The sequence below is a fragment of the Arachis duranensis genome, chromosome 6, assembly GCF_000817695.3.
Source record: "Arachis duranensis cultivar V14167 chromosome 6, aradu.V14167.gnm2.J7QH, whole genome shotgun sequence".
NCBI lineage: Eukaryota > Viridiplantae > Streptophyta > Magnoliopsida > Fabales > Fabaceae > Arachis > Arachis duranensis.
In genome coordinates this window covers 17,482,991-17,500,279 of record NC_029777.3, presented here as the reverse complement: position 1 = coordinate 17,500,279, position 17,289 = coordinate 17,482,991, and the positions used below count along the sequence as shown (strand labels likewise).

Sequence of the window (17,289 nt, the reverse complement as noted above, 5' to 3'; positions counted from 1 at the left end):
AAGTATTTCTTTTTTTAGTTTAGTTATGTTGATTCAATTTTTAGCTTTGTTATTCATTTTACTTGTTTGAGCAATTTTTTTCTCTTTGGCTTCTTAATTTATTATTCTTCATTGATTTTATTCTAGTCTTTGTTCATGTTAAATATTTATTTATATATTTTATTATCATTAATCTAAGAATTTCAGTGTTTTTTTTATTACTTATAAAATTTATTTTGATATTAAAATTGACAAGTTTCGAGTTGAACTCCTTATTTTAAGAGGAGTTGTACGTACTTTTTAAATTGAGATTATTGATATAAATTTGATCCACATCTGTGTTAAAATCAAATAAAATAAAGTGATCTTAAAACATATATCATTTGTTGAGAAGTAGACGATGATTTATATAAATATTTGATAGTCCGTACAATAATAATGACTATTAAAATCGTTGGTTATAAATTTAAAATAAATACACATTCAAACCAAGTTATAACCTATCTTAAATAAATGCTCAATCGAACAAAGTTATAAGTCATTTTGAGTAATGTATCATTAATAATACATTCATTCATATAATACTCCCATTATTATTTCTCCAATTGAATATGTATGTTATGTTCCAAAACAAAATCGAATTCGAGAATTTTGATTAATATGCATTTTATCATATTATTTGGTAATGTGTGATTTCTGATAAACAAAGCCCATATGTACAATTTTTATTGAAATATATGAAGATTTTTTTTCAAATTGCATACCAAGTTTTGAAAAAGCTTATTAATAGTAGTATTATTTTGTACGTTTTTAAAACTGAGTAGAAGAAAATTCACATAAAAGAGAATTTTGAAGAAATTTCCTTAAAGCTTAGGTAGGTCAATGAAAAGTCATGTTAAAAAGTTTGAAGTTTGAACTAATTAGCCATGCAAATTGTCAATTAACGTACACAGTCATCTTCCTTTAAAATACCACATGGATCACCTTCTAACAATATTGCTACTAATAATTTCCCATCACGGGAAGAAGAATAATTCTGAATGGATCCTATACCAACATGTTGATGCATGAATTGTTGACTAAAATGTTAAACGAATTAATCTTATTATATATTATACTATCTTATCTACAGTATATAATGGCCAATGGAATCAAGCAACAACTTAAATCACTCATAAATCATACGTCGACTACGTTTACATGATAGATTACAAAGATGATACCTACTGAGACAATCAAATTTGTGACAAAGTATTCTTGTATATATAAAACGTAGCATGTGACAAATGGCAGCAGAAATAGTATAATATCTAAAGTCGTATCAGCAAAGTTTATAAATAGGTAAAGAAACATTGTTGGGGTGATGACCAACCTAAATAATGAGTTGAACATTGAAATTCAATTCTTTACCTTGGTATCTATACTTGACTGGTAGTGTAATACCGAATGTCTAGTAAACATTTAACATTATACGCGTCATCAAAAGAAAAAGAAGAAAAACCACATTAAGAAAAAGCTAAATTTGTGTCATGCCAAACCTAACCAATAAATAAATGAAAAACTATACTATATGTTAATTTATAGGAGTATCGGTTAACTTTCCTTTCTATCAAATGAACATGTCTTAATAATTAATTTCAGGTTCACCAAGAAGATTAGTAACCATTTAACAGCAAGCCCAATCTCAAGTGGAACATTAGTATTATGCTTAACTTTCCAGTAAAGCAGTTAATGATGTCCATAAGAATTAATCCTATTGTAAAATGTGATTAATTAGTCTTCATTGACTTGACATTTATCGTTAACACGTCCAAAGTAAAAACTAAAGAACATATTAAGTTATTAACTATGCCTACAACAATGAAGACTAACCTCATTACTATTTTTTTTCTCTCTCTCTCTCTCTCTCAGTTTTTGGTCAATAAGGCCTCAGTACTTGGTAGTGGTCAACGAATCAAGAACTAGACGCCAATTGGGCTAGGCCATGAATTTGATTAGTCTTTTTCTTGTCATGGATGAATTTGTTTAGTCTAAACCCAATACACTAAACAGATGGGACCTTACACATGTAACGCTTGCTTTTTACTCCCATTTTCATTTTTAGTAAAGATTCAATAAAAACAATACCATAAAAGTCATGATATGATAAGGCCCAAAAAAATATTTTTTGATGGCGACAAGGTATTTCTTCACAAAAAGGGGCCTATTATTTATTATATTTTATGATTTATCAATTTACTAATGGACATAGTTTTTTTTTTAATCTAACTTTAATTTCACTCTACTAGTACTCTAGTAGTAACTTTTGGCTTCTTTATGCTTGGCATGATGGTATGGATTTATATAGACATTGAATAGATGGAGACCTGGCAATCACAGAGTGACAACCGCGGTTTTTATTAGCACCATCCATCCATGTACTCTCTTTTTTATGCCACTAGTATTAATTACTTTTGAAGTTTTTTTTTTTTTAATTTAGTGTTATGCTATTCGCATCAAGGTTAACACAACAATAGATAGGAGGTCAATTTCCTGTGTTGAACTATCATTTCAATGTGTTTGGTGAAGAGATGGGAGAAGAATGATTAAAGGAGCAAAAGGTTAAATTGGCGGCTCATTGGACATAGATAAAATTATTATTATTAGTTTATTATAACGCAGTAGTATACTTTCACGTTTATATAATTAATTGTCACAAAAAAAAATTATAAATAATTAAATACAGTACAAGCTGTATACCTTCAGGGGCCAAATCCATCAAATTAAGATAAACATCGGTGGCCACGTGAGATTGGATTCCAAGTTTCAATAAATCAACTAAATTTTACAAATTGTTAGTATTAGCATTAGTATCATGAAACACATGAATGAAAGAATCTTTAATTCTTCATCAACTATCTCAAAGTTAAGCTTAGGTGTGATTCGGTAAAATTAGTCTTTCAAATAATTTTTCAAATTTCATAATAATTATATTTGGTAAATTGAAACAAAAGATATTTTTAATAAGTTTAAAAAATTGCATAATATTAGTAAATGACTACAAAAAAAAAAGGTGGTAGTAGTGGGGAGTTGGGGGCTTGGGGGCAGTTATTGGGTGATACAGTTAAGAAAAATCCCGCCATTAACGTTACATTTACCATCCTACCCTCTGAAACCGCACTCCATAAATCACACTACGCCCCACACACACTCTCATCGCTCATCAGTCATCACACTCTTCTTCTACTTCTTGCCTTGGCTTTATCGAGAAAAACAGAATGAGAGAGATTCTTCACGTTCAAGGAGGTCAATGCGGGAACCAGATCGGTTCCAAGTTCTGGGAAGTCATCTGCGACGAGCACGGCATCGATCCCACCGGCAAGCACCAGGCCCCGGCCGACGCCAACGACGCCGCCATCTCCGACCTCCAGCTTGAGCGCATCAACGTCTACTACAATGAGGCTTCAGGAGGCAGGTTTGTCCCCAGGGCTGTTCTCATGGATCTCGAGCCCGGAACCATGGACAGCATCAGATCCGGTCCATTCGGTAAGGTCTTCCGTCCCGATAACTTCGTTTTCGGACAGTCCGGCGCCGGTAACAACTGGGCGAAAGGTCATTACACTGAAGGCGCTGAGTTAATCGATTCCGTTCTCGATGTTGTTCGCAAAGAAGCCGAGAACTGCGACTGCTTGCAAGGTATATATATACCACAATTGAATTGCGTTTACTCTAATTTGACTTTCGATTCTTTGAATTGCGGTTTTCATGTGACTATAACAACTTTTGAGAAATGAGTGAAAGTGAGATCTGTAATCTGTTTAAGGTAGATTGCATTGACGGGATCGCAGTGCTTCTTTAACTGATATACAATCGTCACATGCGAAATGTAGAACTGAAACTGGCTGTTTAACTAACTCTGATTTAGTTTAATTGCGACTTTGAATTTGAATGTGTTAACAAGTTCAGAGAAATGAATAAAAATGTGAGATCTAGTTTCCGTTGAGAACATTGATATTGATAGTAGTGTAGTGCTTCTGTGTTTGCGTGAGTTCTAACATGCGAACTTGTAACACTGAACTGATCTTAACTGTACTAAAACAATTTGATTAACTTCTTTGAGCAGCAGTTTTGGATGGAATGCCATGATACCATCGTTTTGGTTGCTTGATTTCCAGTGATTGTTACAGCTTAGTGATGAATGAATTGGACGATGAATTGTGCGTTCATGAGTATATTCATTAGAAGGAAGTGGTTTTGGATAATGGAAAGATGGATATGAATAATGAATCAAATCATGTTTTCCATTTCAAGGGATTTTGTGCCTTAAGTTCAATTGAACCATATTGTAAAACCAGTGCAACTAATGATTAGAAATTCTAAGTTGAAATTCTGTGACTGAGAAAACAAAGTGCTGAAAAAGTTTTATATCGTGATACAGACAAAAGAAATATCAAATGAACTTTCATAAGGAAAATTGCTGAGTTACTACAGTGTTGACTGATGAACTGGTTTTCTGACAATTGTTTAATGGAACTTTTAAGAACTTTATTTTGCGATTGTATCTTCGTTCTGAGTTCTGACTACTTTTCGGAGTTCTTTTTATTTACTATTCTTTGTTACTATTGTCTTTATTCATAGATCTATTAGGAAAAGGAAATCGCAATAGTAGATCTGGATTTTGGAACCAAGTTTTCAGGAACCTGTTCCTGTTAACTTTCCATTGCAATAATTGATGCTTCATTATCATCATTGTTAATTATTATTGCTTATTTGTATTTTATAGTGTGAGCCAAGGCTACCAGATTGCTTATTTTGGAGTAATTACAAATGCTGAGTTGTGGTAGCAGGTCTCCTGTTGCGTACTGCAAAGACAGGCAGGGCCCACACGGGGCTTGCTTTTTAATGCAGGGCTAAATTGAATATCTATAAGTCTATATCGTATCTTTCTTTGTTTCTTATTGAGATTGTGATTGTGATTGCGGAAACAGTGTCTCATAAGTAGGCACCGACGATGTGGTTTTACATTTAGCAATTTACTACAGAATAAATTACAGTGTCTATTCACTCCCAAATTTGTAGATATACCATAAGGCATTTGCAAAATTGTAATAACTACATGAAATTAAGTTGAAGTTGCTGAAGGAAACATGTCTTTCTGTATAGTGTTAGATGCGGACGGAAGAGAGAATTTTTGGAATCTGGAATGAGAGAAATTGAATTATTAATGGTGAAGAACTTTAGCCGTGATTTATATACATGATTTCAAAATTTTGATGACTCGCTAACTATATTAACTGCTTCAACTGTTGAGTTCCCCAAAAGATACTTGATCATGAAAAAGTTATCTTACACTCATCCTCTATTCTGTTTTTATATGTGAATCTTTTGCCAGGTTTCCAAGTTTGTCACTCACTTGGAGGAGGCACGGGTTCTGGCATGGGAACACTCTTAATATCCAAGATCAGAGAAGAGTATCCAGACAGAATGATGCTCACGTTCTCCGTTTTCCCTTCACCAAAGGTATCTGACACCGTTGTAGAGCCATACAATGCTACATTATCCGTTCACCAACTCGTGGAGAACGCAGATGAATGCATGGTTCTTGACAATGAAGCACTTTATGACATCTGCTTCAGGACTCTCAAACTCACCACTCCTAGTTGTGAGTATAAGACCATAGCCGACCCTTTATCTAGACTCTAACTATTACTTTTTTAGGCGCTAATTTAATTGCTTAACACTATTATTGCTGCACTGAATTGGCAAACACCAATAATTTGCATGGTACTAAAAGAATAGCTATCTAAGAATAACACCATGTAATATAACCAATAGTATTAACTGGTCTATTTACTCTTAATTGTTTAATTTCAGTTGGCGATCTGAACCATCTGATTTCTGCAACTATGAGCGGTGTGACCTGTTGCTTGAGGTTCCCTGGACAACTGAATTCTGACCTGAGGAAGCTGGCCGTGAACCTTATCCCATTCCCTCGTCTCCACTTCTTCATGGTGGGGTTTGCACCTCTCACCTCTCGCGGCTCTCAGCAGTACGTCTCCCTCACCGTCCCAGAACTCACACAGCAAATGTGGGACGCCAAGAATATGATGTGCGCCGCTGATCCCCGCCACGGTCGGTACCTCACCGCATCAGCCATGTTCAGGGGAAAGATGAGTACAAAAGAGGTGGATGAACAAATGATCAATGTGCAGAATAAGAACTCCTCATACTTCGTTGAGTGGATCCCCAACAACGTGAAGTCCAGTGTGTGTGACATCCCACCCAAGAATCTGAAGATGGCATGCACTTTCATCGGTAACTCGACATCGATTCAAGAGATGTTCAGGAGAGTGAGCGAGCAGTTCACTGCAATGTTCCGCCGAAAAGCTTTCTTGCACTGGTACACAGGTGAGGGAATGGACGAGATGGAGTTCACAGAGGCAGAGAGCAACATGAACGATTTAGTGGCAGAGTACCAGCAATACCAGGATGCAACTGTGGAGGAGGATGAGGAGGAGTATGGTGAAGAGGGTGAAGAACAGGTTTATGAGGAGCAGTAGTAGCTGAACCAAAACCAAAAAACCAACTTTGGTAATGGTAAGCAACTTGCTTGTGTTTGTTTTACCAGATTTGCCATGTGTGTAATTTGTGACCAATATGTGTACTTGTTCCTTCTTGTTATCTGCTTTATTTTCAGCGTATGCCATGCCCTTGATATTGGTAATTTTGTATTGTTACCCTTGAGACAACATTTTTGTTGATTGCTGCATATTGTGTTCTATTATAAATGTACGAATGACAAAGGAGGCTGTTTGTTTCTTTTTCTATTTTATTTTATTTCGGCTTTGGGTCAACTGGAGATAGACCTTTCCTTGATGAGGAAGATGAACAAAAAGTTCAAAATCACAGGGTTCAATATCGGGCCGTCTTCTTGAGTAATGGATCCAGTGCCTGAGACCATTTTTTCAGCTAACAATCCACCCATTGGCATGGATGCTAACTGAAATAAAATATTTGACAATAAATCTCTCAGGTAAAAAAGCCCAAGTCAATAATTGAGTTGTAGCCTTTTCTTTGGGCCTCAGCCCTGTTGATAAACCGAAAACATGTTAAAAATAAAAAATAGATGACAATAAAAACTAATTCTATTAAAAAAAACAACTAATTATTTCTAAATCTGACCAGAAACAATGTCAAAAGAAACTAATTCGAAATTTCAAATTAAATAAATGTATGAAATGTTATTTGAAAAAATTAAACGGAATTTGCAAACTTATTTTAAATTGGGTGCAGCATGTGGCGTGACATTTGAAATTCGAAATGTTTCCTTTTTTTGTTCCTCTTTAGTTCTTTACTTTTTATTCTGGACGGGGACACTTTTTTTTTCCCCCTCTATAATGGCTAGTTTTAGGAGGGGCGATGTAAGTGTGAGATTTCCCAACTGACCAATGAAGAAAGAATGAAACGTATTTATTTGTGGAAAGTGATCATAATCCCACCATGTTGGGATCATAAGTCATAAACGATTGCTTCCAAATCTGATACGAAATCTCCATAAAAACTAGGAATCTACAACTTTATTATCACATGTTGTTTCCAAATTTATGCCATTCACCATAATCCTACCAAAAACTCAAAGATTTCCTTATATACATTCCAGCAAACGCTACATTAACAAAAAAAGGAAACAAACCTATTACCATATTTAAGATTCTATAGTATCTGTCAAAAAAAGGGGGGCTATAGTGAAATTGCAACTCAAAAATGAGCTTATCTGATTATTATAATTTTCGAACCAAAATTACTTTCAACTTGTAAAGAAAATAAAATTTTAGATGAGAGAAATAAAGAAGAAAAGAAGCATACTAGTATCATCTACAAGAATATCGTGACTTAGTGGCTGTAGAATTCTTGAGCCTGTTTTTCTGAAGCCTCATCTGCCTAGCTTGAGCTGCCATGACTCTGCTCAAATCCTTGTTTGCAGCAGTCGTATCCAAAGGCTGGTAAGAGTCCACCTGAACGAAATCTTCAGGAAAGGCGTTGAGATCAGGAATCACTGGTTGCACTATGTTACTATTACCATTATTGTTGACAATAGCCAATGAAGAATTTGGTGAAGATGAAGAAGGTGCTTCCATTGGCATCAATTTTTTTGGTAATTGATTAATTCCCTCCCTGCTACACAATTGGGGTGCCTCAGAATGGTTATTGACCCTCAGTCTTATGTGATGTGGTGCGTTTGGCGCTTGTAGATTATGCAACTCATGAGGCTTATTGTTTTCTTGATATTCGCCCATGGAATTTGATGAGTTCCTTGGTGCATCATGGCCCAATTTTTGTTGCATTTCACACCCAATTTCCATGCTGCTATTTTTGCATTCACTTTTGGGGCCATTATTTAGCTGTAAATTGGGAAAAAAAATAGAAATTCCATCAATCAAAAGCTAAATAAAGGATTGGACCCACCATTAGACAAGAGATAGAGTCATAACTAAATGCTAATACTATTCTACAATCCTCTTTTTTTTTCTTGGTACTATTACTATAAAACCCAATAATGGTAGTATGAAGTATGAACCAACTGGTATAACTCATTGGATTCTAACTCTTTAATAGATAGACATAATTTTTTAGAGGGAAAAAAAAAAGGATGAAGCGAGATTAATATAAAAGTACCTCTAGTTTTCTTTCTTTCAACTTCGAATTGAAGGCCCTCAATCGGTCACGGAAATTCTTCACATTTTCTATCTCCTGTTTGAATTCCAAAAATGAGTGAGAAGAGAGAGATTTTTAAAACAAAAAAAGGAAATATAAAATCAACAAATGCCCAAAAACGAACCATTTAATGAGGAGCGAAAAAAAGGGTAAATAGAGAATCTTACCTTATTCAGCGAAGCTTGGCTCTTAGTCAAATCTTCTATAAGTTTTAGATAATGTTCTCTCTTCTACAAGTTTTGATAGAATAACCCAGCAAAAACCCGGAAATCAGAAGATGGGAAGATAAACCAGAAAAAATAAATAAATAAATAAACCACGTGTATTTTTTAAAAATTTGTCTACAGTAATTTTGTTAAAAAAAAATTCCAGACCAAGAATTCATTATTAGCCAAAAAAAAAATATATGGAAGATAACTTAGACCCAGTAAAAATTACAACAGTAACATAACATTAACAGAATCGATCAGAAGAACACATTATGGATCAAACAAGAACTAACAAAATTTGATGAATGAAGAAAAATGAAATAACTAATATTAAATTAAAACAATTATTTTTTTATTATTTCAATTTAACTCCAACAAGAGCTCTTCATCAAAGGGGTCAAAAAACACTATTAAAAAAGATTAGAAAAGAAAAATGAGAAGAGAAGAAGATAAACATATACCCTTTTGAGAGAGGCTTTGGCTCTTAATATGTTATTGGGCTTTTCGTCAGATTCAGTTAGCGATAAGGACAAAGGAGTTGCTGGGCTTGGAGCTTCTCCTTTCACCACCGCCGCCGCCACAACACCTCCGTCACCACCACCGTTACTCACCGGCGGCGGAGAAGAAGAGAAACGGCGGAAAAAGCTAGGTTGAATTGCAGATCTCTTCTTCTTTCGTCCCCATTGGAACGGTATTCGTACCTCTGATTCAAATTCCAACACCATGTCATGCAATCTCACAAGGATGTCAAAAACCTCTCTCTCATCTTCGGTCAACTGCGTTGACCTCACACGACCACCTGAACCGTTTTCACCATTGCTCTGTTCCATCTCTATCTTCTTTCTCTGTTTCAGTTTCGTGGTTTGGGGACGTAAGTGAAAATTTGCATTGGGGTTTTAGAAAAGAGAAGATTTTTTATGAGCGTAGCGGCAAAGGAGTGAGGTATGGGAATGGATTGAGGAGGAAGATAGAGAGGATTAGAGAGAGAAAAGAGAAAAGAAGAGAGTGTGCTGCGTTGCTCTGTTGCTTCGATTTTATTTGTCTCTGATAATAAGAATTAAAAAAAAAAAAGAAAAGGAATTGGAAAATCAGTGGCTAGGTTCTGGCTTCTGACACGTGTCATTTTTACAAACATTGGGGTTGGCTACCTTCTTCTGCTAGGGTTTATATACCCTCAGCGTGCTGAAATTGTATAGCTTACCCATTTTTAAAACAAAAACAAAACACAAATTAATATTCTCTTCTAAAATAATTCATTTTTATTAATAAAATATTTAAAGGAACAACATATTGAAATTTAAATATTATTTCATACTTATAAAATATATTAAATACGAACAAATATTTGAAACATAATTTGGAGTACAAGAGCCAATAAACACCACATTACAACAATGCACAACAAAATAGACCATACAGCCAGACATGCATGTAGGAGATACTATTGCCCAAACAAGTGACTACATTGGTTAAGCTCTATTGTTTTTTCCATGGTTTTGATAACTAGATTGAATTGGTTAGTTCAATTAGGTCAAACAGTAATTGACTATCGCACCAATTTGGTTCCGAACAAAATTAATTACAGACAAATAGGTTAACATTGAACAATTTAGTGAACCAATCAAATTAATTTAATTTTTATTGATTAATTATTTTTTTTGTCTAAACATACAAAGAAATAAAGCAAACACCATCTTATCCGAGTGGTTCTATGGGGCGTAGGCCTCTCAAAAGGTTACGGAGGCGTGCAAAGATTTCCTCGGGCCAGACGGAGATCGGTCCTCGAGTGCAAAGGCAGAAGGGAGCTTGACTGCAAGACCCACTCGTCGAGCAGGGACAAAAGTCGGCCTTAGTGATCCGACGGTGCCGAGTGGAAGGGCCGTCGCTCAACGGATAAAAGTTACTCTAAGGATAACAGGCTGATCTTCCCCAAGAGCTCACATCGACGGGAAGATTTGGCACCTCAATGTCGGCTCTTCGCCACCTGGGATTGTAGTATGTTGATTTGCTAGAGATCAAGACAAGGCTCAGATCAAATAACATTATTAGAGATACTCTTATCACCATATTTAGCCATCCAATCTATAGCTATATTTGTTTCTCGAAACACCCATTCAACGTGAACAATTCAAGGACGAGATAAAAGCTCTTGAATATTATGAACTAAATTTGTTACTTCAGATGAATACCTACTTGTAAGGTCATGCATGATGGGCAAAATGTCAAGGCAATTCGTTTCACATATAATATCTCTCAAAACGCAATTTCAAGCTAAAACCAACCCCCTCCAAGCAGCAAATAATTCACATCTTATAATAAACTAGTGGGAATGCTTCCAGAGCAGTTCGAAATCAAACCTTTCTTAGAATCTCTAATAATATACCTGAACCCTGTTAAATTTGAATCCAGATACAAGCTTGCATCACAATTAACTTTAAAACTGTTACTTGCCAGTGGTTTCCAACACAGGTAATTTTGGAGAGACCTAAAGACATTGTTTCGATTCCTGTAAACCTGTAAGACCTTGACGGTAATTCTGGCCAAGGCAACAACCTTGTGGTCTGTCCAATGGTCGTTAGCATTGAATATGTCATTGCACTTATGTCTCCATACCCACCAAAGTCCTGCACTAAAAGACGCCTCATTGTTAGCCAAGGCCTCTCAAAACCACTCTTCAAGAGTAGTACCAGTCGTCGAGTCCAAGATACTAGGATCCAACATATGCCAAATTGCCTTTGATCGTTCACAATCTCTAAAGCAATGCTTCATTGGTTTCTGCCCTTGTTACATCTCTTACACATATTTGAAGAAGCTAAATGCCGCTTGAATTGAAAAGTCTCAGTCAGTAGAGCATTATGTAAGCCAAGCCATATAGTAAATTTGATCTTCTTCGAAATGTTAGCATTCTATTTCAAGGTTTTCTCTAATAACCATCTATAACCCTCCCTTGCACTATACTTTTTTATTGCTGCAGGCCACCACTCCCACTGTGGCTCCAACTCATTCGAACTAGGATATCTCAGACCATGAATAAACTACTTAATCTCATGCAGAATAGGCGTGGAAAGACTATCAACCTCCCAAGATACCCCTATCCACAAGTCAGCCACTATAAAATCTGATAAAAAACATGCATACAAGGAACAAGGTTGCAAAGCTTACCAAAAGGAGTCCACTCATCATACCAAACTAATTTGTGGACATCCCCAACATTCTAACAAAGCCCTTCCTTGAGATGCTCATAGACACTAACAATGTTCTTCCAGGTAGCTGATGAAGAGTTTCTACTGTTTTTGCTCATATCAAATTGATTTCTGAGTTATTTATGCTTCAAAACTTGCACCCACAACTTTTTGCTATTATTTAGATAATTTCATACCAACTTTTCAAGAAGCGCCATGTTAGCACAGGAAGTATCCCTAATACCCAATTCTCGTGCCCTTTTAGGAGTTATGGCGACCTTCCACTTGACCAAAGGCAACCCTTTTCTGGTCGCTTAGCCTTTCCACAAGAATTGTCTCATCAAGGAATCAATTTTATTACATGCATATTTCGGAAGAAGAAAAATTTGCATGTCATAAACCGAGATAAAGGCCATAATTGATTTAACAAGACAAAACCTTCCTACCTTATTCAGCAGGCATCTTTGCCAACTGGAGAGCTTCCTCGAAATTTTTTCAATAACTTCCTGAGTCGTCCTCCTGGAAGCTTTGGCATGGCCGATGTTAATTTCTAGGTATTTACCCAAATCATTGCAGAACCGGATGTTAAAGACCCCATAGAGAACCTCTTTCCTCTTCTCCGACACCCTCTTGGTACACTGGCCTTCGACTTATGAAGATTTACCTTTAGACCTAACTCTCTAGAAAACAAGTCCAGGCAATGCATAACCTCTATTACTTGAGCTTTCGATATCTTACAGAAAAGTAAGAGGTCATCTGCAAACATCAAATGAAAGAGTCGAGGTCCATTTCTAGAAACCACTACCGGGTTCGATGAACCTTGGAAAATTCTATGAGAGATAAAGCAAGCAAGCATTTCCATACAGAGTACAAATAGATATGGAGACATGGGATCTTCTGGCCTCAACCTTCTCTTTGGATTGAAGTTTTAGAGCCTGTTCCCATTTCACAAAACTATCAGCGAAGAGAAAGTCACACAATTTAATATAAGATTAATGGTAGCCTTTGAAAATTCAAATCGATCCAAAATAGCCTCCAAAAAATGCCAATATACCCTGCCATAATCTTTTTCCAAATCAATCTTGAAAGCCATGGTCTCTTTTCGAGACTTGGTGTTCTTCATGAAGTGTATAATCTCTTGAGCAATGATAATATTCTCTATGGTTCCTCTCCTTGGAATGAACCTGCCTTGCTAAAGACCAATGATCTCTGACAGAAAAGGTCTGAACCTGTTAACTAGAACCTTTGTAACAATTTTATAAATTACATTACATAAGCTAATAGGCCAAAACTCTCATAAGAAAGAAGGAACTTCCACTTTAGGAATTAGAACAATGAGAGTATCAAAAATAGTCTCATTCAATGACTCACTCTCAAAGACTCGTTTGACCAATCCACACACATCATTGCTAAAAGAGTCCCAAAATTTTTGTAGAAAATAGCTTGAAATCCATTTGGTCCTGGGACAAACTCATGGTCATCACAGCTCATATAACTTGTTTAGACGTCATTGATTACACTAGCTTTTGACAAACCATAATACTAAGAGACAGGTAGGAAAAAAGCCCCATGATATCCTCCCTTGTAGAAAAGAGTTTTTGAAAGAAAGAATTTGCCGACGTTTCTAGAGTCGAAGTCTCCGTAGCCCAAGACCGATCCTCCAAAAATAACCCATAAGTCTTGTTCTTCTTTCGCCTGATAACCGTCTGCAGATGAAAAAAAATTTGTATTTCTGTCTCCATATCTTACCCACTGTTCTCTAGATTCTTGGTACCATAAGAGCTCTTCTCGAATACGAACAGAATTCAGTTTCTAATGCAAAATTTGCTCTTTGATCCTAAGTTGTTGATCCTTCTGACTCTTCAAAGTAATCTAAACGTCATTCAAAAGCCTCTTCGGCTCCCTTTTCTTAACAAAAATGTTACCAAAAACCTTTTTATTGAAGCTAATTGCATCTTTCTGAACCTCCAACAAACATTTGACCACATCCAAAGCTCCTTTATTCCAAGTTGTATGAATAACATTCCTAAAAAGAGATGAATCATCTATGCAACCTGAAATCTGAATTGACGATGGCCCTTGGTAGCCCTCTCTATCATCTTGCACCTAGTGAACAACGGGCAATGATCAGAGTGAATGCACACCAACACCTCACTATAAGCCTCTAGAAATATTAGTTGCTAGTTCTCGTTGATGATTTCTCTATCAAACTTCTTAGCCACCTGAACCCTACCTCTCACATTCCTATACCAAGTGAATCTTCTCCAAATAGAACCCATATCAAACAACCCACAATCCTCTAATGTTTTTGAATATTGTTTAGCTCTGGCAAGACTGAACTGTCCCCTCTAACTTCACTCTACAACAGAACATTATTAAAGTCTCCTAACACGGTCCAAAGTCTGTGGATCATATTAGCAATCTTTGTCAAGTCACCCCACAGATCTTTACACTGATATATATGCGGGTTAGCATACACCGCACTGTAGTAACTAGAAGTATTGTTCATAGTGATTTCAAAACTGGTATATTGATCAACTACATCTAACACTCTCACAGAAATATTTGAATTATAACATAAAACTCAAATACCCCACTATGACCATTAGCCTCAACAACACTAACACCCCGGTAACTTAGATTATTCCAAAAAGATGTCATCCTCTTGAAAAGAATTTGGATTTCAAACAAAATAAAAAAATATGGTGAAATTTATTCACTAATTCTTTATTATGAACCGAGCCAATTTATTAGAAGTTCCTCTAATATTCCAAAATAAAAAGCTCAAATATGAAAAATTCATAAAATAATTGTACTGTTAAAAGGACCAACCTCAGCCGAAGTACCCTAAAGAGATGATGAAAATCCACCATCATATCCCCTTGAGACTTGTTTGTCCTTACCCAGTTGCTGCTCAGTTTGTCTGTATCCCTCCACAGGCAACCCTTCCAATTCGCTGATTTGCTGCTTACTTGCGTCACCAAGGCAGTCTAGAGTCGACGGCAAATTTTGCAAAGAAGAAGGGGCGCAACCTCTTGTGCCCATTTTTGATGAGGCCAGTAAAAGTTGGCACCGGAACGGAGACAACTTTACCCTTCACCCCTTGTTGTTTGGAAGACGCTGTGTGAGCTTGAGAGAAAAAAAAGAGATTCGCCAACCGACCCGGTCTTCACCCCTGATCTGACTCCTCTCGTACGCGGCGCAAAGTCACGGTTCTAGGCCAATGCCTGATTTAAGTGTAACGACACTTTGACTTTAGAGATTTGTTGGGATTTGTTTGATTGACCCAATTTTTCTCTCCCGTTACCGCTGACTTTGGTCTAGCTAGCCTCATCTCCCAAATGCTGGGACCCTACTTTCTTCCATGCAACGTATTAGCCAATTCCTCCCTAATATCCGTAATTATCACTGAATCTTTGGGATTGTATCCAAAGTCAAAAATTTTCTCCTTTCAAGCTTCATGTGGCTGCACCACCCGCACTGTCGTCTCGGTCACTGAGGTTTCCTTTCCATCCACCTCTCTTGAGAATATTGGAGTCGTTGGATGCCCGAAATAATTGTACTTGTCACAAATAAAGTGTAAATATTCATACTCCACCTTATATTCAAACTTATCGATAATCACACTTCGAACCATCGGCAAACCAAGATTAATTTGCACGCAAGCTCGAACAAAATTTTCCTGCCAATTTAGTAGCCAGATCCAATTGGTCTTCCCAACAGAAGCAATTCTCATCATGGCTTTATCCTAGTAGTACCATATGTTCAAATTCAAATTCAAACCATAGTCTCCCTAAAAGTGTCTTCACAAAGTTTAAAATCTGGTGACCACAGCTTAACCGCAGTGACCACAGCTTAACCGCAACACAGTGACCGAAGATTATCTATGGCCTTCTAGTAAAATCTTCTCTCAATTATCCATGCAATCAAATTTGACGAGAAAGTACCCAAAAGTGGCATCCAAAACCTCATATCTGCCAGTGATCTCGATACCCCTTTCAGTTTGTGAACCTTGTAACTAAGGTTTTTTTCAAGAACCTTACTCACAATTGCGTCCCTGTATGGTTTAGAAATGACGTTTCTAGCCTCTTCGGAGAAGCAAACTCTCGGAGGCATATGATTTCTTTGTTGTTTGATGACCACTGCCATTTGAATTCTCATCTAGAGTTTCAACCCGGTCTATTCCTTAGGTTATCGAAAAACCAATCACCTTATCACACAAAAAATCATAGATGTCACCCTAAAATTAATACCGTACTTACCTGATTCTCTCCTTCACACTTGATGCAAACCTTCCCATGCTCTCCTTCTTGTCTCTTCGTCCGGCATGGTCATCTTTCTCACCATGTTTCATTGTCAAACGCTCTCTCTTCTTCTTCTCCCGTTCTCTTTGAGTACAGAGTACGTACTCTTTTTATACTAGGATTTTGTATTTAATGTGAAATAAATTATGAAATATTCTAAAAATAAATATTTTAGTGTTATTGTATTTTTTTGTTAAAAGATAATAATTAATAAGGATCTAATTATAAATTAATATTTTAGTGTTATTGTATTTTTTTGTTAAAAGATAATAATTAATAAGGATTTAATTATAAATTTTTATATAATATCAAAATTTAATTATAAATTTTTTAAAATATAAATATAATTAAAAATTTGATAAAATTATATAAATTAATAGAATTTTTTTTATAATATCTTGTAACTTAACAAATTAAAGATTAATTTATTGTTTAAATCCTATTTAAGAATTTATTGCTTACTAATAAATTATTACATTTTCATATACAAAGTATTCATTAAACTAGTTTAAACTGGTTTATTAATAGAATAATCAAATTTATTTGTTTTTTTGGTCTTAATCAAATTCATTTAAATTACCTTCTAGGCATGAGAAGATCCAGAAGACTTGATAGGCTCACTTCTGGAGTTCTATTTTTATTATTAAATGAATTTTGCGGAAGTCTCTTCTTGGATCAAGGTAATGCATTTAGAATTTTAATGTGACTTATTTATATGGATGAAAATATATGAAAAGGTATCCTTATGAGGCCAAAAATTAAAATCTTTTGGTTGAACCAATATTTAATATAATTGGACCTTCAGCGGTTAGCCTTTTCATGAAAATGCTAGCAAGCACATAAGATACAAAAATGTCCAATTGTGTATGTGGTATGACCAACATAAATACAAAAAAAGGGAGTGTTTCACCTTAAAAAAAA

At 35.7% G+C, this 17,289-nt stretch overlaps 2 protein-coding genes across 2 annotated transcripts; one reads left to right on the top strand and one right to left on the bottom strand.

Annotated features, from left to right (window-relative positions):
• The first annotated feature begins 3,158 nt into the window (after positions 1-3,158).
• LOC107493248 (tubulin beta chain) lies at positions 3,159-6,790 on the top strand. The gene is made up of 3 exons (XM_016114346.3): positions 3,159-3,654; positions 5,351-5,620; positions 5,833-6,790. The coding sequence occupies exons 1-3, from the start codon at positions 3,237-3,239 to the stop codon at positions 6,516-6,518; spliced, it is 1,374 nt and encodes a 457-aa protein (XP_015969832.1). The 5' UTR covers positions 3,159-3,236; the 3' UTR covers positions 6,519-6,790.
• A 23-nt stretch (positions 6,791-6,813) lies between these two features.
• On the bottom strand, positions 6,814-9,894 carry LOC107493249 (uncharacterized). The gene is made up of 4 exons (XM_016114347.3): positions 9,344-9,894; positions 8,841-8,903; positions 8,635-8,709; positions 6,814-8,360 (listed from the first exon to the last, which is right to left on the bottom strand). The coding sequence occupies exons 1-4, from the start codon at positions 9,710-9,712 to the stop codon at positions 7,830-7,832; spliced, it is 1,038 nt and encodes a 345-aa protein (XP_015969833.1). The 5' UTR covers positions 9,713-9,894; the 3' UTR covers positions 6,814-7,829.
• Between the last annotated feature and the right edge of the window lie 7,395 nt (positions 9,895-17,289).

Bases quoted from the DNA above. Each gene is read 5' to 3' on its own strand.
- LOC107493248 (XM_016114346.3), top strand. From the start codon at position 3,237: ATGAGAGAGATTCTTCACGTTCAAGGAGGTCAATGCGGGAACCAGATC. The intron at 3,655-5,350 runs GTATATATATAC...ATCTTTTGCCAG, and splicing joins GAACTGCGACTGCTTGCAAG to GTTTCCAAGTTTGTCACTCA. The intron at 5,621-5,832 runs GTGAGTATAAGA...GTTTAATTTCAG, and splicing joins CAAACTCACCACTCCTAGTT to TTGGCGATCTGAACCATCTG.
- LOC107493249 (XM_016114347.3), bottom strand. From the start codon at position 9,712: ATGGAACAGAGCAATGGTGAAAACGGTTCAGGTGGTCGTGTGAGGTCA. The intron at 8,904-9,343 runs GTATATGTTTAT...CAAAACTTGTAG, and splicing joins CCAAAGCCTCTCTCAAAAGG to AAGAGAGAACATTATCTAAA. The intron at 8,361-8,634 runs GTACTTTTATAT...CCCAATTTACAG, and splicing joins TGAAAGAAAGAAAACTAGAG to CTAAATAATGGCCCCAAAAG.